Here is a 27,041-nt window from a genome sequence, read left to right as displayed (position 1 = left end):
ATCAAATAGGATACCCAGGTTTCGAACAGTTGGGTTCAGTCGGAGTGTGGCTGGGAGGGGGATGGAATATGTGCCACGGGTACGGAGTTTGTGGCAAGTGCTGAAGACAATGGCTTACATCTTAAGGAACAAAGTGAACGAAATTAAATGGGATAAAGCTACAGTCAGGAGAAAATAGTGAAGAGATACAGAGACCTGCAGGCCTTGGAGTACATTTGGGAGTTAATTCTGCTTGACTGCTGCAAAAACTTATTTCCCTGGAGCCGAAGGTACAAAGGTTATATAATTTTCACAGTGTAACAACTCATGTAAAGCTGTACGTGTGTGCTGTGCCCTCTAACAGTTTTATTTTTGCCATTGAGAGATTCGGATTTTGGCAGTAGTCGAGGGCGTGGCATTATTCATGCACTGCCCTGCAGGTAGTTGTAAAGCAGCAGTAAGGAGAAACTGCTTGCACTGGTGGGTGGGTCGGTTACCAGAGGAGACAGATTTAAGATAATTGACAAACGAACCAGAGGAAAGATGAGAATTTTTTTTTACGCAGCGAGTTACGATCTGGACTGTACTGCCTGCAAGGGTGGTCGAAGCAGATTCAATAGTAACTTTCAAAAGGGAATTGGAATATACTTGAATAGGAAAAAGTTATCAGGGTTATGGGAAAAGAGCAGGGAAGTGGGACTAATTGGATAGTTCTTTCAAAGACAAACAGGCATGATTGGCCGAATGGCCGCCTCCTATGCTGTATGATTCTCTGACAGTGTCCAGTTGTTTGGGGAATGCTGCACAATGGTGGAGATAAAGAACTAAATTTTGTTTTGTTTTCGGGGAGAAACAACGATGATCATATAGGTGAAACCAAAGCACGAAGTCCTGAAAAACGTAAATATGCATTCAACTGCTTTCATTAGAGGACTATTTTAGTGCAGTGCAATATTATCAATGATAGTATCTATAATTTTTTTATCTTTGTAACTGCAATATTCCTGAGGGACCAGATACCATGGTAACATGCCTAAGCTGTCTTTGAATGTTGCCTCACTGATATGAAAATCAGATTTTTCCACCCATTTTCAAAATAGTAGGCACCCTAAATTGTGTTTAATAGTGAATGATTCCCAGGCATCGATTCTTCTGCCATTCCTTTGGAGTGGGATTGTTTCATTATAATTTTATACCCCATGACCTGATTCAGGCAGGAGTTGAGGACTGCTTGAACTTTGACCTGTACTTTCTCCCATCATATATGGTTAATCTGATTATAATCATATTACACTAGAGATTAGGCCAGAGCTTCACATTTAGTTGTATCTTTTTTGTGTCGACTTCAGTATAAATTTAGCGCAAATATTAAATCTTCTGTTTTTAGTGCCAGCGTACTTTTCTGTTTGTCGTAGAAATAATTTGTTTCCACAGCTCTGTATATTATAACGGTTAATCCCATCCCTCTTGGAGTTCTTTTAAATGAGCCTGATATTGTCCATCTTGTAAGTAGCAGCTCTCTGCTGCTTCGGCCATTCAAAATAGTTGTTGCCTGCTTTTTTGTGGTGTTCTAAATGTGTGTCTAACGTTGTCATGCAGGCAGCAGTTTCCCTGCTGTGCTGCTTTCACTCGATGAAATATTGATTGGAAAACTCATGGTTACTGCAGGCTTGCTTATCTTTTTCTTGATCAGTGCTGCAGCAAGAGCAGTAGTTATGCATGCTGTTTGGCTAGTTGATTACTGCTCCGCAGTGGTTGGACATATTTGGTGTTTATTCTTACAACTTCATCTTTGGCTATTTTGTGACTCTTCGTGGAGTACTTATATTGCCTGTTTTTCCCAATGTACAGTATTCTACCATTGTCCATGTTAAATTTAATCCGCCATTGTTTCATACTGCTCTCTCTCTTCTCCGATTCAGCTACTGCTCTGAGCTTGAATTTGGCCAGTTTGCATCCAACTCCATAACAGATACAGGAAACTTTTTTTTTTAATCCGGGACCGGCGTGGTGCCGGTTGATCAAAAAGTCCGGATTACAGAGAGGTATACTTACCAAGGTGCGAGAGCCCCGTACACGGCCACAGGTGCAGGAGCCCCAGTTACACGGCACTTATGCAGGAGTCCCGGTTACACGGCCACAGATCCAGGAGTCCCTGTTGCACGGCCACAGGTGCAGGAACCCCGGTTACACGGCCACAGGTGCAGGAACCCCGGTTACACGGCCACAGATCCAGGAACCCCGGTTACACGGCCACTAATATATAGTAAAACTTACCTGAACCTACTCCTGAATTTTGCCGGTTAAGAGAGATTTCCGGATATTTAAGTGCCGGTTAAAAGACAGTTTCCTGTATTAGAAACAGGAGGAGTCCAAACATTGATGTCTTATAACACTTGCTGTATAACTATTCTTAACAAGCACCCACTGTTCCTTACCCTTCTTTCAATTTCTTATGATTCCCTGCTACGGTAGAAGTATTGAGAATTGGGGGATGATAACAAGATGATCCCAGGTTTTGGATCATTGAACTGTGAAGAAAGGCAAATAAAGCTAAATGATTCTAGTTTTTAAAATTCTCATCCTTGTTTTCAAATTCCTCCATGGCCTTGCCCCTCCCTATCTCTGTAATATTCTCCAGCCGTACAACCCTCCAACATATCTGTGCTCTTCGAATTCTGACCTTTTGAGCATCCCCGATTTTAATCGCTCTACAATTGACGGCCGTGCCTTCAGCTGCCAAGGCCCTCGGCTCTGGAATTCCCTCCCTAAACCTCTCCACTTCTCGACCCCTCTTTGCTCCCTTGTAGACGCTCCTTAAGACCGACCTCTTTGACCAATCTGCCCTAATATCTCCTTATGTGGCTCGGTGTCAAATTTTGTTTGATAACGCTCCTGTGAAGCGCCTTGGGACGTTTTACTACGTTAAAGGCGCTATATAAATACAAGTTGTTTTAAAGTGAAGGAAATTGGTATTATGGCTGAAAAATTGGAGAAAGTAGAATACTTAAAAGGTATCTTGGGTTGCAGAGACATTAAAGTTGATAGGTTGTAATTTTGCTTGTCATGTTGGGATATTTGACCATTGTATCAAGTAAGAAAATGCATTGGTTTGTGCTTCATCCAGACCTTTACTACAAAGAAATTAGAATCTTGCAGTGACCCTTGAGAAATTTATCTCTGCAGTAGTTTCACTATACTGTCTAGGACAGGCAAAATTACTGTACTAAAATAATTGGTGCATTTGACCTATTAAATAGAACTCTGCACTGTGACTTGGTGCTATTTCTTGCTGAGATCTTTTAACAACAATCAAAATACTTAAAAATAATATATGTCCCTACCTCCAAACCTGCAAAATGTTTATCGCACTATTATCCATATGGCATCTACTTTAGGTGTAGACTAAGTTTGTATGATCTGGTAATGGAAACAATGTACAGGAAACTCTCTTATTCGGCACTAACGGGACCGGCATGGTGCCGGTTTATCAAAAAGTCCCGATTACAGAGAGGTATAGTAAAAGGTACGAGAGCCCCGTACACAGCAACAGATCCAGGCTTCCCTGCTGCTTAGCAACAGGTGCAGGAACCCTGGCCACAAGATCCAGGCGTCCCTGTTGCTTAGCAACAAGTGCAGGAACCCCGGTTACACAGCCACAGATCCAGGAACGGCCACTAATATGAAGTAAAATTTACCTGAACCTACTCCTGAATTTTGCCGGTCACCAGAGATTTCCGGTTATTTAGGTGCCGGTAAATTGAGAGTTTCCTGTATAGTTGAATTTAAATTAACAGCTGATCATGTAGTTTTTTTGCATCGCTTACCAGTGTTTCTGCTGAAGTTCAATTCTTTGGGGTGGCTGGTTCATTTCAGCCTCTGATAGTACTAATATTGTTATGTCTGCCACATAGACTCTTCTGAACACTATGCCAGTATTTTATGTGGGGAAGCACAAAATTGTTGGAGTAGTTTAAAATCATTCATGAAGCTTCTTGTCTGCTATGAAAGTGAGCAACCCGTCAGTAAAGAAATGTGAATTAAAAAATTGTTGCCAAAGTGGAATGGCATTCTGCTAAGAGTTGAAAAGGGGGAACTGTTTGTCTGATTGAGTAGTTTAATATCTGGGACAGTTTGTACTGCAGCAGATGGTCTATTCACAGCAATTTGTTTTATTTATTTTGGCGACTTATTTTTGTGCTAATCAAAGTAGCGCTGAATAAAATGGATTGCTTTCTCATTCTGAACACCCCAGTGCACACATCAAACACTTCCAGCTCAAGTATACCATGCTTTGGATGCAAAGTAATGTGTGGTACTTTGTAACACTGCCTTTGCCCCAACTTCAACAGAGCGTTCCCTATTCCACAAACGTGACTTCTACTCTGGTCACCCTTATTGCCTCCAAGTGGCATTGCCAGTTTTGTGCCAAATTAGGTATAGTTTCATACTGTGCAACCACTTAGAATCGGTTGAGACTTCCCAAACTCATTGCATGTCGGACCCTTAATAGCCAGCCGATGAGAGACTTTCATTCCATTAGTTTGGACCGAATTTGGTCCAAGATCATGGAAATAATGCTAATTCATTATATCGCCCCTGCCCACATACAACACCATTTATATGCATTTCAATCTTTCTTTTTAAATTGTAGTTTTCATAAAAACTGACTTTTAGGGGTGAAATTGGTCTTGGGTGATAGCGCAGAACGGGCGGTAGCGAATCAGCAGGGCGGGATGTAAAACGGACTGTCGAATCGTTATCGCCCGTTTTGTGCTACCACCCAAGACCAAGTTCACCCCCTTGGTTCAAATATGGCCAGTTGGTTTAGTCTGCATAATCGTGTTGCTGATTGTCGTCTTGCCTCTTCTGTACACAGAATATGTGGCATCATGTCTTGTTTGTTTCAAATTGGTGACAACCCTACTTTAACATTGTGATTTTCCCTGCTTTATGTTTACTACAGGACTTTAATCCAAGAAAAAAAGTCTTGCTTTCCTTTTTTATTAATTTTAAGCTTGCGCAAAGTATAAAACAGACTACAAGTCATTCTCTTCATACATTGCTTTATTTATATGTTAATAATATTGGTGTTCACAGTTTAACCTCCAGGAAATACAATAATAGAATGACATAGCTGCATACAGATTAAACTAGCCTAACCACAGCAGAATTAATAAATAGAGAATTCCAGGTCTATTTCTCTTCTCTCGCTTCACAGAATAAAACATCATTAACATTTGATACAATTACAATATCAAAATGGAAAAGGTTGCTGGCTTTTATATTAAAATCAACACCAAATTACCATAGGTCAGAAACAGACAGCCCATCAAAAGCAGCAAAATGAAAATAAGAACTCTGACTCTACTACAAAAATGGCTGCTACTCAGGATTGATTCTATTTCAATGTTTTAAGTGATCATGTGGAGGGTTGCTATTTAATTGGCAACGTTTTGACTGTCATCCATTATTCTTATTACTGCTACTTGTAGATAATTTCTCAACATCTGTGTTCAATGGTACAGCATCTTTTGAAGTGAACGGATTTTCAATTACGGTGCTCAGCTGGGTATCCTCTCTGCTTCCGCTGTCTGTGTCGAGAACAACATTGCAGGGCATATCTGAGTCATCTTCAAGTGCCGTTTCCGTCACTCTTGTCTTCCAAGCTTGCATTCCAGCCTGATCAGAACTTGTGCTGATGCCTTCAGGGTTTTCTCGTCTCTTGCAGCACCATATGTGGAGGCAGCCATACAATAGTATACCAGCAATGATGAGGAGAAGTATACTGCTCGTCAACCATATGCCCAGGGCCAGGTCTTTCCTCCTGCTGGTAACTGCGGCAGCGTTTTGGGATAGTGTGTTAAAAATTGTACATTGCTCATTGGTAGGGTTGGCTGGCTGGCAGATGATGCACAAAATGTATGTGGTCAGCGGAGTCAGCTTCTCGATGGCCAACCAATTTTGACTGATGGGCACTCGTTCCTCTTTCTGAAAATTTTTCCTTGAATACCCAGGCGAATTCCAGTTGGGATGGTACATAATGCTGTAAAAAGTATCAGCACAGTTTGCAGCAGAGGACCATGTCACAATTGCAGATGTGGAAGATATGTTCTGTATGGCAATCCCCATCATGTACTTCAGTTATTATGTTTTTTTTAATATGATTTGATCTGCTTGTGTAGCTAGATAGTCTGCAGCCTTTAAATTCTTGTAAAGCTGGAAACTATTAATTTTATTACTGTGCGCACAGGAGAAGATCATGTGAGGCATGTAGGAGCACCTATGAAAAGGCGGTCACTGTTGTACTCATCTGTTACATTCAGACCATTCTGTAAATGAAAAGGAAACATTGCTGTAAGAAATCTGTTTTTCATGCTGAGTATTAAATGCAAGAAGCAGATCAGCACAAGGAGTATTTAGCTTTTGAGTTGCAAACAATAGCGATGATTCTTGAAAGTATAGTTAAATCGTGAGTCTCGCTATCGTTAAAATGTTACAGAATTAAGCTTAAGCAGGTCCCTGTAAATATCACTCATAAATATAAACCCAGTATTTTGGATCAGCTCATTTAAAAAAAAAAGTATTCATGGAAAGAGACTATTTTCTTCTAAGTTTTATCTTAACAAATTCAGCATGATAAATAAGAGTAAACTGGACTTGGAGAAGGGGTAAGCAGCATCATGTTTTGCTTCGAATCCTTGGTCAGTATTGCAGAAATCTAGCAAGGGTGTCGAATGGGGAATCAGACAAGGGCAAAAATCAGTCATGTCTGGCAGACCAGTACAATGATCTGAATATGTTAGATAAATGTCTGTTTAGTAGAAATCTGCTATTATGCTGATAGAGCTTGCATATTGCAAGGCAGCACCATCTAGTGGCACTATTTGAGTACTGTGATAGAAAAATCACATCATTTGAAAGGTGATGTGTTGAGGGATTTGGGCGTCCTTGTACACGAATCACAAAGTTAAAATGCAGGTAGAGCAAGCAATTAGGAAGGCAGATGGCATGTTAGCCTTTATTGCAAGGGGGTTGGAGTATAAGGGTAAGGAAGTCTTGCTGCAATAATATAGGGCTTTGGTAAGACCACACCTGGAGTACAGTGTACAATTTTAGTTTCCTTACCTAAGGAAGGATATAGCTGCCTTAGATGTGGATAAATGTGAGGTTATCCACTTTGGTGGCAAAAACAGGAAGGCAGATTATTATTTGAATGGTAATAGATTGGGAGAAGGGGAAGTGCAAAGAGACCTGGGTGTTCTTGTACACCAGTCGCTGAAGGTAAGCATGCAGGTGCAGCAGGTGGTTAAGAAGGCAAATGGTATGTTGGCCTTTGTAGCAAGAGGGTTCGAGTACAAGAACAAGGATGTCTTGCTGCAGTTGTACAGGACCTTGGTGAGACCACACCTTGAGTATTGTGTGCAGTTTTGGTCGCCTTACCTGAGGAAGGACGTTCTTGCCATGGAGGGAGTGCAGCGAAGATTCACCAGGCTGATACCTGGGATGGCAGGGATGGCAGGAATGGCGTATGAGGAAAGATTGTGTCGATTGGGCTTATACTCACTGGAGTTTAGAAGATTGAGAGGGGATCTCATCGAAACCTATAAAATTCTGTCAGGCCTGGACAGACTAGATACAGGAAGGATGTTTCTGATGGCCGGGGAGTCCAGAACCAGGGGTCACAGTCTAAGGATAAGAGGTAAGCCATTTAGGACTGAAATGAGGAGGAATTTCTTCACCCAGAGAGTGGTGAACCTGTGGAATTCTCTGCCACAGAGGGCGGTGGAGGCCAGTTCATTAAGTATATTCAAGAAAGAGTTGGATATATTTCCTAAGGCTAAAGGGATCAAGGGATATGGGGAGAAGGCAGGGACCGGGTACTGAATTTGGATGATCAGCCATGATCTCATTGAATGGCGGAGCAGGCTCGAAGGGCCGAATGGCCTACTCCTGCTCCTATCTTCTATGTATCTATGTAGATGGGGTGCAACAAAGGTTCACTAGATTGATTCCTGGGGTTACAGGGGGGCTGTTCTATGAGGAGAGATTGAGTAGACTAGGCCTATATTCTCTGGAGTTTAGAAAAATAAGAGGTGATCTCATTGAAACGTATAAAATTCTTAGAGGGCTTGACAGGGTAGATGCTAAGAGGCTGTTTCCCCTGGCTGGAGAGTCTAGAACTAGGGGGCATAGTCTCAGGATAAGGATTGGCCATTTAGGATTGAGATGAGAAATTTCTTCACTCGGAGGGTTGTGAATCTTTGGAATTCTCTACCCCAGAGGGCTGTGGATGCTCAGTTGATGAGTATATTCAAGAATGAGATCGATAGATTTTTGGATACTAAGGAAATCAAGGGATGTGGGGATAGTGCAGGAAAGCGGAGTTGAGGTAAAAAACCAGCCATGATCTTATTGAATGGTGGAGCAAGGGCTGTATGGCCTACTCCTTCTCTTATCTCTTATTTCTTATGTTCTTATGTAGGTGTGCAATAATGCACTCAGCTCTTGGTTTTAGTTATAATTGGGAAGGGAATTCTACAGCTTTCATTGTACAGCTTTTAGCTACATGTGATAATTTTACATTTACTTAAATATGCCTGTTATCTATGTAAATTATTAGTGATTAAAACACCTAATTACATTTTGAATCTTTGACGAAAGAACCTACTTAAATTTTTTCTATATAAAGTGAAGTGTGTGTGGGTCTCTGTAGCCCCGATTTTAACTGGAGCATAAATCAGGCAGGGTCTCATCTGCATGCTGCCGGTCAGCTGCCCACCCGAAATGGGCAGGAAGAGGCAGCTGGCGAGCGTGGAATGTCGAGCATTATGAAGCCACCGGCCAGCACCAAAGGAACGGAACGGTCACCAGCAGCTAGGCAAGTCACTGGGAGGAGGGTTTTGCGAGAGGGAAGGACCGAGAGCCCTGGGCAGGGGAGGCGTAAACTTTTCTTGTTGGGGCCCAGAAGAGCATTCCTGCCCCACAAGGAAAGTTTATTTCTTTAAAAAAAAAAAAAAAAAAAAAAATTATTAAACTGTTTTGGCCTCTTCTGGTCTCAGATTCTCTTCCTGTGGGAAAGCCACAATGGCCTCCCTGCTCCGGCCACAGTTTAAATTGCAGTTGGGGCCCAGTGACATCATCTGACCCTGGTGTGCAGATTTAAAGAAGGATGCCATCGGCTTCAGCCAGGTGTCCTTGCTGCTTGCTCAGAAGAGCAAGTTCAAGTCGAAGAGGGTGGGATCAGTCCGGGACATCGAAGGATAAGTTGAGCAGGCGATTGTAACTGCCCCACCCGCCTGGCTTTCCCTTGGTGGGTAGGGTTAAAAATCGGCCTTTGTGTGTATCTCATTTGACTTCACACCCAATTGTTATGGCTTTTTATCACTCAGCTCTACAGCTTTTGCTTCAATATATTAATATGCATAATAAATATTAGTTTAGTACACCATGGGCCCTGCTGGAAAGAGTTGCAGTTTCGGCGATCTTGTAATGTATGCAATGGCAACATTTAAAGCCTGAAAGGATTATTGATGTATTCATCTTAAATATTTTTGGACCTTGAGGAGGCTGAGGTTCATTTAGCTATCTGTTTACTAAATGTAAAAAGAAAACTACCCAGTTCATGGAAAATTGTAGGAATTCTTTGCTAGTTTTGTCCCAGACTCTCGAGCATTTCTTAGAATTATTATTTCATCTGTCGAACAAACATTTAAGGCCTGATCAACTTGACTGCATTCTGTCAGGAGCCCGAGTCCTTAGATTTGAGAATATGATTCAGCTAAGTCCTCTTTTTCCTACAAGTTTTCCGTTCAGCAGAAATGCTGCCTTTTGTAATGCCCTATTTCAGTCTATCACTCAAGGTGTAGGAGTTAAAGCAGAACCAATTATAAGTATTGGCAAAGGGTTTGACTCGAAACGTTGACTCTATTTTCTCTCCACGGATGTTGCCTGGCCTGCTGAGTTTTTCCAGCAATTTCTGTTGTTATTTCAGAGTTCCAGCATCCGCAGTATTTTGCTATTGTACAATTATAACCATGGTGTTTCATTGTTGTAGGGTGGGGATTATTAATGAAGAATATTTATTTCTTTTGAAGCACATGCTTCTATAGAGCATTCATTTCAAATATTTGGTTAGAAATACAGAGCTAGCTTTATTGCTAAGTGCACTGCCAGGTTAATGACTCATAGCCTGCTAATATATTTGCAAAGAATTAAAAATATATAACCTATAAGCTTCAGCTAGTGCACTAATACTTGAGCTGACTACATATTATCATCAAGCTGCATTAATTGGCACAGTTTTGAGCGTTTTCTCTCCGAATCTATTACTCTTCATTGAGTTGCTTAGCAAGGAGCTGAGCCACGAAGGGGAAAATATATTACAGTGTGCGTATATTGCAGGTAATGCTTTTTGTTTCGTCAGTAATACACTTTCTGAGCATCCCCCCCCCCCCCCCCCCCCCAAATTTAAAGGATATATAATATTGTGTAGAACAGATCAAATACAAAACTCACCCCTGCTGTGGAGGGAGACTTGCTGTTAATGATTTTCTTGCAGAAATGTCCAAAGACAGCTTTTCAGTGCCTCGTTTGTTAGTTGATTTTCTTTGCCGTCTGCATTTGCCAATCGTTTTCTCACAGCTCACAAAATAATGCTGCCTTTGTACTGGCGCTTTCACTCTCCGAGAGGATGTTCACAATACTTAATTCTTTTGTTTTTATTGCACTACTAGCAGATTAACAGCACTGTGCGCGTTTAAGTGGTTCTCCAGCAATCCTCACGAGAAACTGAATTATACTTCGCTGTTGCTTTCTTATATGGGGAAGAAGAGAGTGCTTGAATCGTGCAATTCTGTGCTGCCGTGTTCACTTGGGTTAGATTGCTTCAGGCGTGTGGTCAGAATGAAGTGTTGATATATGACTGTGACATTTGAGAGTACAGACCAAGGATTAATTTGATCATAAAACACTCCGGTACCAGGTTAAAGGTAGATGGGCTTCTGTAAATTAATATGATGCTCCCATCAGCCATTAAACTGGAAATGTGTGGTTTTGTACATCAAATTAGTTTTTGCACTGGTGTTGCTTGTTTAACCGCATTCATTATCTTTGCTCTGTTGACAAGTGCTGAAAACCCAAGATAGAATAGATTTTTTAAAATATATTCATTGCTTGCCATATAGGCTCAGTTAATAGCAAAAATTGCAAGTACACTATTCCTTTAATTTTTTTGGAGGGAGCCATGCGACCTCCACTTAGCTTTTTATGTTGTAATTTTGTAGGTTAGGTATTAAAAGGGTGTGGCACACCAGTGCAACATGAAAAGAATAATGAGGACAAATCAGAAGAGCTGTGCGCCATTTTCATCATGGCGTCCCCATCAGCCTTTCCGCTGGAAATGTGTGGTTTTGGACATCAAATTAGTTTGATGGGTTTCACAAATTACTTGCGTTGTTTTGTCATGTGTTTCATTGCAAAGTGGTTTAGTAAATACTCTTGTGTGGCAGTTTCCCTTTCAAACTCTTTTCATATTGGCGTAATTCAATTAATGTGAGAATCCCGGAAGTTATTTTAAAATTTTGCTTTTTATTTTGGATGCAAGTGTTGAACATTAGTTGCATCATGTAAAAAAACTGACCCAAAGTACAGCACATGAATAAGAGATAACTCGCAGCATGTAGTTTCCCAGAAGCTAGCAAGCTCCTACAGTGTGTGGAGGGTAAATATTGGGTAATGTCTGTGTATATGTCAATATAAAAACACATCACTTCTGCATTGCTGCTGCACCTTCCCTCCCCAGCATCACTGGCTCTATTGACTCATCAAAGAAGCTGAAAGCAAGTTTTGTTTTCCTGATTTTTAAGTACAGCACAACAATCTATGTGAATTTAATACTTTAATTCTTGGCCTCAAATTCTCCTGAATCCTTTAGTTTTACTGAGAAACATAGCCACAGGTTTCTCTTTGCACTATACTTTTAGTTGATCCTTTTTGAAGAACGTCCTCCAATTACATAAATCCTTGCCATATCTCAGGATCATACCCAAAGCTATTGGGTCTTCAAAGTCACCACTAGCAGATTTCTCGCTTGTCTCCAGTATGGTTCAACATTCTCAGCTCTGCCCGTAATTTGATATCTTGTGGTAAGCTCTAAAGGAATCTTATTGAGAAGTGATGCTATTTAAAATTTGGCAACTGCTTTTTTTTTTATGTTTTAAGCCACAACAAAAGGCCACGCCTATTGTGTAGGACATCAGCAAGAAATGCCTGATGCTGAGGGATCATCAGTCAAATTGTACATCATATTAGGAAAACATTCTTTACACAGAGGATTGTTGGATTACTTTGCCACAGAGTGGTTGAGGCAGAGACCATTACATCTTTTTAGGGTAAATTGGATGAGTATTTGAAGCCGAGAAGGATACATGGCTACGGAGAGAGAGCAGGGGTGGTAGGGTTAGTTTTGGATTGTTCCAGCAAAGGGCCTGCACTGACCCAATGGGGCAAATGACATCCTTCTGTGCTGTTAACCTCTGTGTGTTAATCCAGGACACACCCTCCTATTTATAAGCACAAAAAATATGACCACAGATGGTCTGGAACATGTTTGGGTGCCACTTAAAAGATAGGTGGGGTTATTACCCCACATGTCTAGTGCTAGTGGATTCTGATGATTAAGTTGAGCAGATTCAGATTCAGATTAGATTTATTTGCCATATGTAACAAGTACAATGGAATGCTTGTTCCCCGTAGGGACGCATCAGCTATACATACAGCGCCGCGTTCAGAGTCAATACAATGGCTTCCCGTGGCAGTGGGAGCACGATGTCCCTCAGCCGCTCCGTCCTGCTCGTCACCGCGGTATCCTCCTCACTGTTGCCGGCTCCACGTGTGGTGGCCTGCTTCTCCCGCTCTGGCCGCCATGCCCGGCTCCCCATCTCCCATCCGGACTGCGAGTTACCCGAAATGGAGCTGCCGGCCGCCGTGCTGCAGCGTGTCGTGAGTCTGCTGCTGCTGCTGCTGCTCGCTGCGCTGCGCTCCTCTGCCCGACTCACCGAACACATCGTCGGGATGTGAATGCTCCAATGTGGCCTCCTCTTCACCGTCGCCGGCTCCACGGCCCGGGGCCTACTTCTCTCTCTTCACGGGTCGGCCTCTGGCCGCCATGCTCGGCTTGATGCCTCCACTGCTTTCTTTGATACAGGACAGATGCGTGTTCACAAATGTCATGCTGGAAGTCAAAAACTTTAAATTCATGAGGTGTTGACAATGCATCAATACTGATGCACAGAGTTCTGCTGAACTGAATTTGAGCCAAAGGCAAATATCGCTTGAAACATCATAAACCTGGAAATTATAGGCAGTTAATCTTAGTTCAGTTGTAAACTGCTAGAGCCTATAATACAGGATAAAATCCAAAGCACTTAGGCATGATTAACTTATGTTTCTCTATCAGCATGAATTTCTAAAGGGCTCCTTATGCTTTGAAGAAATAACCAAAAGAAAACTTAAAAGAAATACAGTGGATGTGGTTTATATCTATATTCAAAAGGCATTTGATAATTACTTCTAGCAAATAGCACATGGAGTTAATGAGAAGAATGACTCCATGGATACGGAGTTGGAGGGTAGAAAGCAAAGTGTATGGGTAAAAGGAAGTTTCTCAGACTGAAAGAATGTGAGTTGTGTTCCACAGGGGTCTGTGTTCGGACAGTTATACCTACTTTTGTGGTCAAACATGGTATTTAATAATCTAATGTAATTGTTTCCCTAGATATTGGCAAATTAGTGATTTGTGTGTGGAAGTTAAACTACATTTGATTAGTGAGTAAACCCCTAACTCCAGATTTGAATTCCAATACTTTCCTGGCCAGTCTCCTACCTTGTACCCTCCATAAACTTCAGCTCATCTAAAACTCTGCTGCCTGTATCCTGTGCCGTACCAGGGCCTGCTTGCCTATTAACCCTGTCCTTGCTGACTTACATTGGCTCTAGGTCCTGCAATGCCTTCAATTTTTCAATTATCATCCTTTCATTGCCTCGCCCCCTCCCTATCTCTGTAACTTCCTCCAGCCCCACAACTCCCACCCTGAACACTCCATTCATATGATTCTGGCATCCCTTCCTCCCTTCGCCCCGAGCATTGGCGGCCATGCCTTCAGCCACCTACACACAATGCCCTGGAATTCCTTTCCGAACTCCTCTACCACTCCACTTCCTTCTCCTTTAAGGCCCTCCTTAAAACTGACCTCTTTGACCAAACTTTTGGTCATCCCTCCTAATATCTCCTTTGAATCCAGTGTCCGTCTTTGCCTGATTTATACTTTCTTGAAGCACCTTACTTCTACATTGGAGGTGCTACATAAACGTAGGTTTTTAGCTGTTGAAAACTATTTGAAAAAGAATTAAGGTGATTGGCAGAAGAACCAAAGGCGACATGAGGAAAAGCTTTTTTATGCAGTGACTGGTTAGGATCTGGAATGCACTGCCTGAAAGGGTGGTGGAGGCAGATTCAAGGGAATTGGATAAGTACCTGAAGGAAAAAATTTGCAGAGCTATGGGGAAAGTGCGAGGGAGTGGGACAAGCTGAAGTGCTCTATCAGAGAGCCGGCACGGGCTCGACGGGCCAAATGGCTTCCTCCTGTGCTGTAACCATTCTATGATTCTATTAGCAATTATTTTTTAAGCTGCAAAGAGACGAAAGTGGTGATTGCAGCACCTGTGCTTTTTTTTTGTACACCTGATCAAGCTTTTGGTCACTCCTAATAACTTCTTTGGCTCCTATCTGTGTGCAACTTGAAGTCTATGGAGGGTTATTTTCAACTTTGGCGCCTGATTTCACTGGTTGGGTTCTACAATGGCCAGGTACAGGAAACTTTTTTTTATCTGGCACCGACGGGACCGACGTGGTGCCGGTTCATCAAAAATTCCGGATAACCGAAAGCTATAGTAAAAGATACGGAGAGCTGAGAGCTCCGTATAAAGCAACAAACCCTGTTGCTTAGCAACAGGTTCCGAACAATGGCCACAAGTTCCAAGCGTCTCTGTAGCTTAGCAACCCACACCCTTGCACAGCAACAGCTCGAGGAATGCCGGTACAATATGAAGTAAAACTTACCTGAACCTACTCCCGAATTTTGCCGGTTAACCGAGATTTCCGGTTATTTAGGTGCCGGTAAATCGAAAGTTTCCTGTAATCTGCTTCGCCAATTTACCACCCGAGTGCAAAGTTGAAAATTACCCCATGTCTCCGTGTTGTAACAGGTTTTTAAAAAGAAGTCTTTATTTTCTGAATGATTTCAAAACAAGCTGGCAAATGAATTCTGAAGTATAGTTTCATGTGTATATCAGGCGCTTGCTATTTCAAGGAGATAACCTGGATCAGAGAGACACCAGCAAATTGAGTGATTGCATCATTTATGTTTTCGTTTGTTTGTACAGAGAATTCCAATACACTGGTTGTTTACACAAAACACTCTTATTTTGCTCTCTACAAATACCAAAGCATGTGTTTCCCCTTCCGGTAACAGGATTGTACTTTTTTTCTCCGTATTATTTGAGAACAAGCTGGAAGATGAATTTCAAAAGAGTTTTTGAGTGAAAGTTTTGTATCACAAGCAAGTATTTTTTTGTTAAACTGCAGTGAGGCACACACGTTGACAAAGGCACCTGTGCTTTTCTGTTTATACTTAGAATTCAAAAGTAATTGCTTATGAAAAGATGGAAATTATTGCAACCGTGCTAACTTTGCCTGTCGCTCAGCCACTAAATTTATAAATAACCAAAAGCACGAGCAGCCAAATAAACATTTCAATTGTTCAACTTTTCATACACTACACTGATACATAACATAGCATCACATCCCTGTTATTAAATAGCGCGTCGTACCCTCATATGCATGCATTCACCCCATTTTGCTTCTGTGGCCAACTTATTCCTCCTCCTGTAGCTCCCACTAAAACTCTGAATCCAGCTCCTCCTGGTTCCCACCTTGCTTTTTCCCTGCCGACCTGTCCTAACTCTAGGTCACTAGATACATTGAGCTTTCTCTGTTTTTTCCACCTGCCGCACCTTTTGATTTGCTTTCATATCCTTCGTAAAATAGGGTGCCCACAATTGTACACAATGGGCTGGATTTTGTGAATGGAGGCGGGACTGCTGCTTGTCCTGTCAATGTCCCGCCTCCATCCTTGCCTGACCATTCAGAGGAATTTTCCCCTGATTGAGCTCGTTAAGCCCGCCTGGCGGGCTCAGCAAGCCAATTAGGGAAGAAGTCACTGACAGATCGCGTCAATGTCAGACGTGCTATCTGTCAAGACTTCTTGAAAGAAGAAATGACAGCGTTTGACAGCTCTGTGAAGCTATCAAACACTGACATTCTCTTTAGTTTGATGAGTCTTTGAGGTGAGGACTCATCAAACATTGCAAATTTGTAAATTTCAGATGTCTGATGGATCAGAGGGTCCATCAGCCATTACCTGAAATTGACAAGCAGGATGTCGGCTCTCCCGATCCTCCGTGGCTAAAGGCTATGGAAGGAAAACAAGGTAAGTGAACACTTTTTTAAACTTATCACTCATCTTGCTTTATTTACCACTCCACACTTGCACCCATCACTCACCTCTACACCTTACTTCCAGGTGCCTCCGACCACCGCAGACCTCCTCCAACCCGGCGGGGTTCTCTGAGGTCGGGAAGCCTTCACCTGTGAAGGTAAAATGGCACTAATCCCTTTTTCTGCCTGTTAGCTCCCTGTTAACAGGCAGTTAAAAGGATTAAATGCCTTTCCCGCCTCCAGGAGACGGGACCCGAACCTGCACATCTTCCCGCCTCCTGGCAAATGGGCACGGATGCGGGATGGGGGCGGGTTTGCCATCCGCCCCCAATTTCTCCGAGTTTACCGGCTGTCTCGCCTCCTCGGGGCTTGGAAAATCGAGCCCAATACTTCCAACTGTGGTTTAATTTAGCTCTTGTACTAAGAACATAGCAACATAAGAAATAGGAGCAGGAGCAGGCCATTTGGCCCCACGAGCCTGCTCTGCAATTCAATGAGATCATGGCTGATCTTCTACCTCAACTCCACTTTCCTGCACTATCCCCATATCCCTTGATTCCCTTAATATCCAAAAATCTATCGATCTCTGTCTTGAATATACTCAACGACTGAGCCTCCACAGCCCTCTGGGGTAGAGAATTCCAAAGATTCACCACCCTCTGAGTGAAGAACTTTCTCCTCATCTCAGTCCTAAATGGCCGACCCCTTATTCTGAGACTGTGACCCCTGGTTCTAGACTCCCCAGCCAGGGGAAACATCCTCCCTGCATCTACCCTGTCAAGTCCTGTAAGAATTTTGTATGTTTCAATGAGATCACCTCTCATTCTTCTAAACTCCAGAGAATATAGGCCTAGTCTACTCAATCTCTCCTCATAGGACAATCCCCTTCCATCCCAGGAATCAGTCTGGTGAACCTTCGTTGCACTCCCTTTTATGGCAAGTACTGTACCCTGTATATCCTTCCTTCGGTAAGGAGACCAAAATTGTACACAATACTCCAGGTGTGGTCTTACCTGGGCCCTATATAATTGCATTAAGACAGCTTTACTCTTGTACTCAAATCCTCTTGTAATAAAGGCCAACATACCATTTGCTTTCTTAATTGCTTGCTGTACCTGCATGTTAACTTTCAGTGATTCGTGTACAATGACAACTAGGTCCCTCTGAACACCAACATTTCCCAATCTCTCACCATTTAAAAAATACTCTGCTCTTCTATTTTTCCTACCAAAGTGGATAACTTCACATTTCTCCACATTATATTCCATTTGCCATGTTCTTGCCTACTCACTTAGCCTGTCTATATCCCCTTGAAGCCTCTTTGCATCCTCCTCACAACATACATTCCCACCCAGCTTTGTGTCATCAGCAAACTTGAATACAGGAAACTTTCTGGTATCCGGCACTGACGGGACCGAGCTGGTGCCGTTAGATCAAAACTGCCGTATAAACCAGCGGCAATGTTAAAACATAGAGCTTTTCAGCTCCGTGTGAATCAACAAACCCTGTTGCTTAGCAACAGCTTCAAAACAGTCGGCTGCAGCTGCAAACGTCTCTAGCTTAAGCTGTTGCTTAGCTACAGACCTTGCAGAGCCTGACTGGGAAAAAAAAAAGCAACGAGAAGTAAAAAAAACTTAAAGAAAACGGCTCCTGAATTTTGCCAGTAGATAGAGCTTTCCGGACTTTTAACCTCTGGTTAAACGAAAGTTTCCTGTATATTACATTTGGTCCGCTCATCTAAATCATCGATAAAGATTGTGAATAGCTGATCCTTGCGGCACTCCACTAGTTACAGTCTGCCAACCCGAAAATGACCCGTTTATTCTTTCTCTCTGTTTTCTGTCCGTTAACCAATCCTCAATCCATACTCGTATATTACCCCCAATCCCATGAGCCCTAATTTTGTTTAATAACCTTTTGTGTGTCCCCTTATCGAATGCCTTCTGAAAATCCAAATACACCACATCCACTGGTTCCCCCTTATCTATTCTGCTAGTTACAACCTCAGAAAACTCTTAAGATTCGTCGAGCATGATTTTTCTTGCATAAATCCGTGTTGACTGCCCAATCCTATTATTTTCTAAGTGCCCTTAATAATAGATTCTAGCATTTTCCCTACTACTGATGTCAGGCTAACTGGTCTGTAGTTCCCCGTTTTCTCTCTCCCTCCTTTCTTAAATAGTGGGGTTACATTTGCTACCTTCCAATCCGAGGGAACCGTTCTAGAATCAATGGAATTTTAGAAGATGACAGCCAATGCATCCACTATTTCTATAGCCACCTCTTTCAAAACCCTAGGATGTAGCCCATCAGGTCATGGGGATTTTTCAGCTTTCAGTCCCATTCATTTCTCCAGTACTATTTTTTTTTTTAACTAATACTAATTTCTTTCAGTTCCTCATTCTTGCTAGACCCTTGATTCTCCACTATTTCCGGGAGTTTTTTTGCGTCTTCTTCCGTGAAGACAGACACAAAGGGCTAGATTTTCCTGGAGCTGTTTGGCGGGGTTTCAGGCGTGGCGAGGGGGGGGGGTGCGGAGGGAGTCCCGAATTTGGGGGTCCCGACACCATCCCGCCCAAAACCCCACCACACGTAAGTTTCAGGGGCGGTGGGTACCCGTCCCGCACTGGGACCCGCCGAAACCAGGCGGGAAGGGATTAGTGCCAATTAACTGCCTGTTAACAGGTAGTTAACAGGCAGTTTTTAGCCTAATCCCTATTTTGAGGGGTTTCGTGTGGGTTTCCCGACGGCTCCAAACCACGCCAGGTTAGAGCAGGCAGGCCATCGGGTTGAAGGAGTTGGAAGGGTCGCGATGTCGGCGCTCAGGTGAGTGATGGGTGCATGAGTGCAAAGGTAAGTGTGTTTGGTGTATCTAAAGTGTGTAAAGAACTTTTACTTACCTGTGCTTACCTTTACAGCCTTTCTTCCTGTAGCCGTCAGGAGCCCATCACTCAGCCAGCACTTAAAGCTGAACGGCTGCGATCTGTGAAAAGTGACAGCCTTCAGCTTTGAGTGCCGGTATGCGTTCTAACTGAGTCTGTGCAGAATGACTCATGGTAGAACTCGGACTGTCAGTGTTTCACAGTTTCAGACAGCTGTGAAACACTGATATTTCATCTGTCAAGAACTCTTGACACATGAAATTGCAGTCTGTGACGTCACCTGTTGCCGGGTGGCCCTTAATTGGCCTGCTGAGCCCGCTGGGCGGGCTCAACAAGGTCAATCAAGGGAAAATCGCGCGGATTGGCCAGACGTCGATGTAGGCGGGTCTAAAACCCGAAAGTTGAAGTCCCGCCTTCTTCCCGACAGATTCGGGAAAATCTACCCCAAAGTATTTGTTTAATTTCTCTGCCGTTTCCTTATTCCCCATTATAATTTCTCCTGTCTCAGCCTGTAAGAGACCCACATTTACTTTAGCTAATCTTTTCCTTTTTATACATACCTATAGAAGCTTTTACAGTGTGTTTTTATGACCCTCGCTAGTTTGCTCTCATTCTATTTTCCCTTTATCAATTTCTTGGTCTTCCTTTGCTGAATTCTGACATCCTCCCAATCCTCAGGCTCACTACTCTTTTTGGCAACATTATAAGCCTCTTCCTTTGATCTAATACAGGAAACTCTCTCCTTTAAACGGCACCTAAATATCCGGAATTCTCTATTAACCGGCAAAATTCATACTCCGAAAACAACACCTCAATAACCGGAAATGAGTCCAAGTCCGAGTCTCCCGCGGTGGCCGAGTTAGTCAGTGGGGGTAGTTCTCCAAACTGCCACTACTCGGCTCCTTGGTGCTGTTGGAAGTCCGAACACCTCACTAACAGGAGTCTGACTCTCCCGCGGTGTAGGTGAGTACCCAATTACTGTATACTGCGCATTTCTTGATTTTTTGATTTCTGTTTGTTAAAAATAGCCTCGGTAGATAACCCTCTCCGTCATCCAGAATTTTTAATCAACTGGCACCATGTCGGTGCCGGATACCAATGAGTTTCCTACTATCTTTAACTTCTCTTGTTAGCCACAGTGGGACCACTTTTCCTGTGGGGTTTTTGTGCCTTAAAGGAATGTATATTTGTTGTAAATTATGTATTAATTCTTTAAATGCTAGCCCTTGCTTGCCTACCGTCATACCTTTTAATGTATTTTCCCAATCTACCTTGGCCAACTCGCCCCTCATACCTACGTAGTTTGCTTTGTTTAGATTTAAGACCCTAGTTTCAGAATTAACTAAATCACTTTCAAACTCAATATAAAATTCTGTCATCTTATGGTCACTTTCATAAGGGCCCCTTTACTACAAGGTTATTAATTCACCTTTTCTCATTGCACAATACTAAATCTAAACTAGCCTGTTCCCTAGTTGGTTCCTCAACATGCTGATCTAGAAAACTATCTTGCATACATTCCATGAATTTGTCCTCCACACTATTACTACAAATTTGGTTTGCCCAGCCTATATGTAGATTAAAGTCCCCCATGATTACTGTATTCCCCTTGTTACACGAACCTCTAATTTCCTGATTTGTACTCTTCCCTACATTACAGCTACTGTTTGGGGGGCCTATAAACCTCTCCCACCTATGTTTTCTGCCCCTTGCTGTTTCTCCACCTAAACTGATTCTACTTCTATATTTTCAGAGCTAAGATCCTTTCTCTCTACTGTCTTTATCCCATCCTTTTTTATCAGGGCTACTCCTCCTCCTTTTCCATTTTGCCAATCTCTTCTAAAAGTTAAGTATCCTGGAATATTTAGTTCCCAACCTTGGTCACTTTGCAACCACTTCCCCGTGATGGCTATTCGATCAAACCTATTAATTTCTATCTGCGCTATTAATTAATCTATTTTGTTGTGAATGCTTCGCGCATTCAGATAGTGCCTTTAGCTTTGACTTATTTCTATTTTCCCTGCTGTCACTTTAGTCACTGATGCCCTATTACCTTTGTTACTCTCTCTGTCCCTTCCTGACCCACTCTGCTTATTTTTACCCAAAACTCTACTCTGCTCTAGAACCTTGACATTTCTCTTGCTGCTTTAAAATTTACTCTTTCCTGAATCCTCCCACCGCCCCCCCCCATTAGTTTAAAGCTCTGTACTCATTCAACATTACCTCCATGTACAAGACCTGGAATTCTTTAGCCTCCTTATGGCAATATCTACTTGTGTTATCACCTTTAATGACCATTTTATCTGCACAGCAAGGCCCCACTACTCCATTTAAAATTATGCCATTTAAGATGCATTTCTTTTCCATATTGCTTCCAAAATTAATTGCTTGCACATTTTCTGTGTTAAATTCCATCTGCTACCTAGCTGCCCACTTTGCTAGCCTATATCCTCCTGAAGTCTTTTACAATCTTCATGACAAATTGCTGCCCCCACACCCCCCCCCCCCATAAAAAAATTGGTGCCTATGTCTTCTGAATTCCCCTCTGAATTAAAAAAAAAAAATGATCCAATCATTCATTGGATTTGGGCGTTGCTGGCATGGCCAGCATTTATTGCCCATCCCTAATTGCCCATGAGAAGGTGGTGGTGAGCCGCCTTCTTGAACCACTGCAGTCCGTGTGGTGAAGGTGCTCCCACAGTGCTGTTAGCGAGGGAGTTCCAGGATTTTCACCCCGCAACGATGAAGGAATGGCGATATATTTCCATGTCAGGATGGTGTGTGACTTGGAGGTGGTGGTGTTCCCATGCGCCTTATAATGTAAACAGCAAATAATAGCAGCCCCAACATAAATTCCTGTGGAACACAACTCACTAAACTTTTCCATTCCTAGAAACTATCTTTTATCCCATCTCTTTGCTACCTGCTTTCCAACCATATATCTTTACATGTGATCACATTTTCCTCAATTCCATTATGCCAGTTTATTTTTGCCACAAATTTCTTAAGTAGCACATTGCTTTTTGACAACCCACAGAATGCACAACAGTTGCATTTCCTTTATCCTCTGTTATTTCGCCAATGAATTTTATAAAGCTTGGTGAAGCATGACCTGCCTTTCAAAAAAAAATCTATACCTTTCATTATTCCATGTGTCTACTCAAGTCTTTTCTCTGATTACTTACTTAATGAAACATTGCACTTGCTGTATCAATGTAAGCAATAGGGACAGGGTAGACTGGTGGGTAGGGGAAACAGACTTAAAGTTTGTGCAATCCAAAAACACAATCAAACCCTTATTTTTTTTTGATTAACAAAGGAACATTACAACATGGTTTGTTAGGATTAGGGCCCAGCTATGAATTATATGCAAGTTACTGCTTGTATCAGAAGGAAGGAGTTTGTAAGATTTCTTAAATCTACTTTTGGGAGTTCTCTTTCTCCTTTTCCCCAATATTTTTTATTTTTTTTTGAAGTGGTTAATGAGTGCAGGTAACCTGGCTCTTCAGTGCTGTAGACATAAATGGGTTTTGAAGGTTTTCTATAGTATAACATGTAAACCTTTATTTCCCTTCAATTTGTCCATGCCATTTCCCAACCAAGATGAAATCTGTTTTGATTAGATTTGTATTGCAGTATTTTTAATGATGCTGCTTAGAAAGGCAACATTTGTGTCAAGGCAGCATCTGTTAGTTCATGAATATTTAATTTGTTGTCTTCATGACTTAAAAATGGTTGATCAGCTTTTAGCCAAATGTAACTTCCCCTGCTTTGAAAAGGGACATAATGAAGGGCTATTAACTTTTTGCAGATGTGTTACTATGACATGATTTTTAAAATCAAATTGTTGCCACATTTGCCGATGTAACAGCAATTAGTGTGTGTAAAAATATTTAATTGTATGTGGGATGATGTGATGTATCTGAGAGAACATAGTAAAGCACTATATAAATGCCAAGTTTTTCCCTTTCTCAATAACTTTTACACACCTTCAGGTAAATAGACTCTCTCGTAAACTGACATGTTCTATCTGGGCATGCAAGGAAAGTTCTGCCTGTTGGACCACATGTCTGTAAACATTTCGTGCTCGAACATTCACTTCTCACAAGATCAAACAAGAATTACAGAAGAAAGGGGGCAATCTGCTCCTCTTAATTCACCCAACCAGAAGCACCCTGCAGTAACCATTGCAGTATCCAGTTGTCTCTTAAATGATTTCAAGGTTTTCGCCTCCACTACTTTATCCGGGAATCCATTCCATGTGTGTATCACTTTGTGAGAAGAAGCATTTCCTGCCATCAGTCCTCAATTTGCCTTTTGCTAGTTTGAACTTGTGTCCCCTTGTCAACTCTCACAATTTACTTTAAAAGCAATATTTTGAATATACCTTTTCCATACCCTTGTATACCTCTAAGATTGCCTTCTCCGATGCTACTTTTCCAGGCTTAAAGCTCAAGTTTCTGTAGTCTTCACAGCTTTGAGTTTGACAGATAGCCTTTTGTGTGGTACTTCATCAAATGTCTTTTGGAAGCTTAGGTGCGCTATGTCATAAGGCTTTCCACAGTCCACTTGGGATGTTATTTCCTCAAAGAAATTGCAGAGTTTGGTTAGGAATGATATTACCCTTCTGAATTCATGTTGGCTACTGTTTACTAGATCATTATTGTACTGATACTCCAAGTTTACTCCTGGTGATAGTTTCATTATTCTACATAGAATGGAAATGAGATTAAGGGATCTGTAGTTGCCTGTGTCTGTTTTATTCCCGTTTTGAAAAGGCAATGGAACATTGGCCTGTTTCCAATCTACTGGTACCTCCCCAGTGGTGTCCTTGAAATGGTTGTCAGCAATGCGCCCGCTAAGTTGTGCGCACACGGCCATACGGTAATCTGAAAGGTCCCGCGCAGGCCACTCACCGGCTTTTACATTGTAAATATTGCGCATGCGCAGAAACTTAAAGGGACTGCGCATTAAAAGAAACAGGCTGCGCAGAACAAAGTGCAGCTTACAGGGAACATTGGTTGTTGGTGCCTCATAAATCTTCTCGAGCCTCTTTCAGCATTTGGATGGTTCACTCCCTGGTATTCCTCAGTCTTTCTTCACTTCCAGGCATTTTTCACCTTGTGTACCCTTTCTTCACACCTTCATCAAGTAAAGAAATTATTCAGGCTTGCAACATCTGATCATCGGCAATTTCATGCTGTAATCAGTAGCTGTAGGCATAGAATTAAGTGACATAAATGAGGACAAGAATTAACTTTAACACCCTTGTCTTTCTGTTGCAGAGTGTGTCTCTTGGAGGAAGTGCTCACTCTAGCAGCATTAGAGAGATGAATCAACAAGATTTAAAATGTCATGTTTACTGAAGTGGCCAGAGATAATGATTGAGGTTAATTAAGCTCCTTCGGACTGTTGGCCGCAATAACTCATCATGTTGTCCTGATGGTGTCACATTTTGAAAGGCTATTGAATTTCTTTGGTATATTATAACTAATGTAATGTCTCCTACATCTGTATTTTGGTGAAATTGAAGTCTTCCTCATGTTCAGAAATGATCTTTCGGGGGTTCCTGCAACAGTCCTCATTATTGGTTTAAATACACCAAAACGTTCATTAGTCATTTCTTCTCTATCATAATCTAGTTTGTATTGGGCAATTCTAGAAATAGCCAGAGTAAAAGTTTCTTTGAAAGTTTATAACTTAAAAATATTTTAGCGAAGTTTCCTGTTCATTCAGTCACCAATGTCACTTCCTTCAGCCAACACTACCTTTTGCTTCACTATTATTTTACTATCTTGTTCAGTTTTGCTTAACTCTTCAGCTTTCACTTGAAGATTTCTTCCAGTTTTAAAATTTTATTGAATGTCAAGTATCTTTCCCAATGCCCATACATCTGTTCATGGTTTTTTTCCCCCAACAACAACACAATTTCAAGAAGGGTTTTAAACTCCGCAGTGGCATCAGTGCAACTCCCTAATTCAAAGACTGCTATCCTGTCCACGAGGGTGCCCAAGCTTGGAACCTCCGGGAGCTGGGAGAACTCGGGCTCAGTCTATCACAAGGCACCTCTTCAGCACTAGATTGCACAAGAAGATTGGAGAACGCTCAAAGAACAACAAACCAGATGAGCCATGTTCTGCGGAAACCCATCAACTGCTGGGGAGAAAGTGTTCCGAGTCCAGAGAAATGTTCACAACCTTTCCAGCACATCTCAAATCTGCTCAAGCTCCGGGTTCTGCAGTTGATCTGGCACTGATTCCAATCAAGTGGTTGGTGTATCGGTCTTCAAGCAGCAGTTGGGTGCTACAGTTATCAACGTTGCCCAGTGAAGTTGCCACAGGCTGCACAGCATTTGCAATTCCAATTAACACTGATGCATAACTGAGAAATTGTGTTGGGGTCCTAATTGGTCTTGGCAACTTCTGTCATAAAGTAGGTTGGAGGCCACTCTAATTTTTAGTGTGAGACCATGGACATGCTGGCTGACTCACCTGAAGTCAGTGGATTTCCTCCTAAAAGTGGCCTCTTTTTAGACGAAGAGGGAAAATAAGTAGGAGTTACTCCCAGAGGCTTCAGTATTTTTCTGTTCCCGACTCCACTCATTTCTTTTCCACACTGTGTCCTTAACTGGAAATCCAGGTCCCAGGACAAAATGATACTAACAGACTTAATTATAGACTGGAGCTTTATTCACATGGCATTTAATAGACTATGCAGGTTTTTATGTGCAATATAATGTAAGGAATGCTGAAATGTATCTTCAAGTCAAAGCAGTTTAGTACTTGACTCAAAATTGTATATAAAGCGCACAAAAGATGTTAGTGGCCTCCAACCAAGCACACTGGTTTAAGGTTCTACACAAAAGCAAAATATACTACGGTCTGCTGTGCACCTGCTCAACTGGCCTATCGGCCCTTTCGTGATTTGAGTGTCCGGTGTATATAGTTCAATATTCAAAAATAATTTTTACCATCTTGAATGTCATGTTTCAAAAGACATTGGCCTGGATTTTGCATTTATAATAGCAGTGAGGCTATTGGTGCTCGCCGTTATTATGCAGTAAATCAGGCAGCAACTTCTGAAGTCTGCACATGTGCAGTTAAATGCGTCAATCTGGAGGTTACTGTCAGAGATACCCCACTCTTCCACAAGGTGCACTGTAGCGGTCCTTGCCGATCGACTTGGCACTGAAATCAATGCAATGCGTGAAGTTGGGGTCCTTGTCCACTAGTTCCCCACTAAACTCGGCAGAAAAAGTTAGGGCTGGTGCGTTCAGGAGTAAGTGAATTTTTAACGGCGTGATAAGTGATAATGACTGCCAAACAACCTCTCCGGCCCTGAAAATTAAATCTTTACAAGTGTGGTGTCTCATTCCTTCAGATGTTACTAAGTGTGGAGATTTTTTTATTACATTTAAAAAAAAACTTTTTCTGTCTGTCTCTTTTATTTCTCTCTTAATCCCATCTATCTTTCCCAATTTTTTTTTGCTTTCTAATTTCTGATCAAATCTAATTTATAATTCTTGCTTTGTACTTCTGGTTTAGACTTTGCGTGTCTCGGTAAGGATTCTTCAGTTTGATTGGCCGAAGTGCCTCGCTGTATCTTTTCCTGCTCACAGATGC

At 42.0% G+C, this 27,041-nt stretch overlaps 2 protein-coding genes across 4 annotated transcripts in view; one reads left to right on the top strand and one right to left on the bottom strand.

Moving 5' to 3' along the window:
• cyfip1 (cytoplasmic FMR1 interacting protein 1) overlaps positions 1-27,041 on the top strand; it is a 195,323-nt gene that overhangs the window by 135,908 nt on the left and 32,374 nt on the right. The window lies entirely within an intron of this gene.
• fndc9 (fibronectin type III domain containing 9) lies at positions 5,035-11,212 on the bottom strand. Its single transcript, XM_085999562.1, has 2 exons — positions 10,498-11,212; positions 5,035-6,311 (listed from the first exon to the last, which is right to left on the bottom strand). Exon 2 carries the CDS (start codon positions 6,112-6,114, stop codon positions 5,443-5,445), a length of 672 nt encoding a protein of 223 aa, XP_085855688.1. The 5' UTR covers positions 6,115-6,311; positions 10,498-11,212; the 3' UTR covers positions 5,035-5,442.

Source organism: Somniosus microcephalus, chromosome 10 (genome assembly GCF_052327205.1).
Source record: "Somniosus microcephalus isolate GS21.2 chromosome 10, FLI_Smic_1.0, whole genome shotgun sequence".
NCBI lineage: Eukaryota > Metazoa > Chordata > Chondrichthyes > Squaliformes > Somniosidae > Somniosus > Somniosus microcephalus.
The sequence above is the reverse complement of the archived record's forward strand: the minus strand, read 5'-3'. Positions and strand labels throughout refer to the sequence as shown.

Coding starts and splice junctions, on each gene's coding strand:
- fndc9 (XM_085999562.1), bottom strand. CDS start 6,114: ATGATGGGGATTGCCATACAGAACATATCTTCCACATCTGCAATTGTG.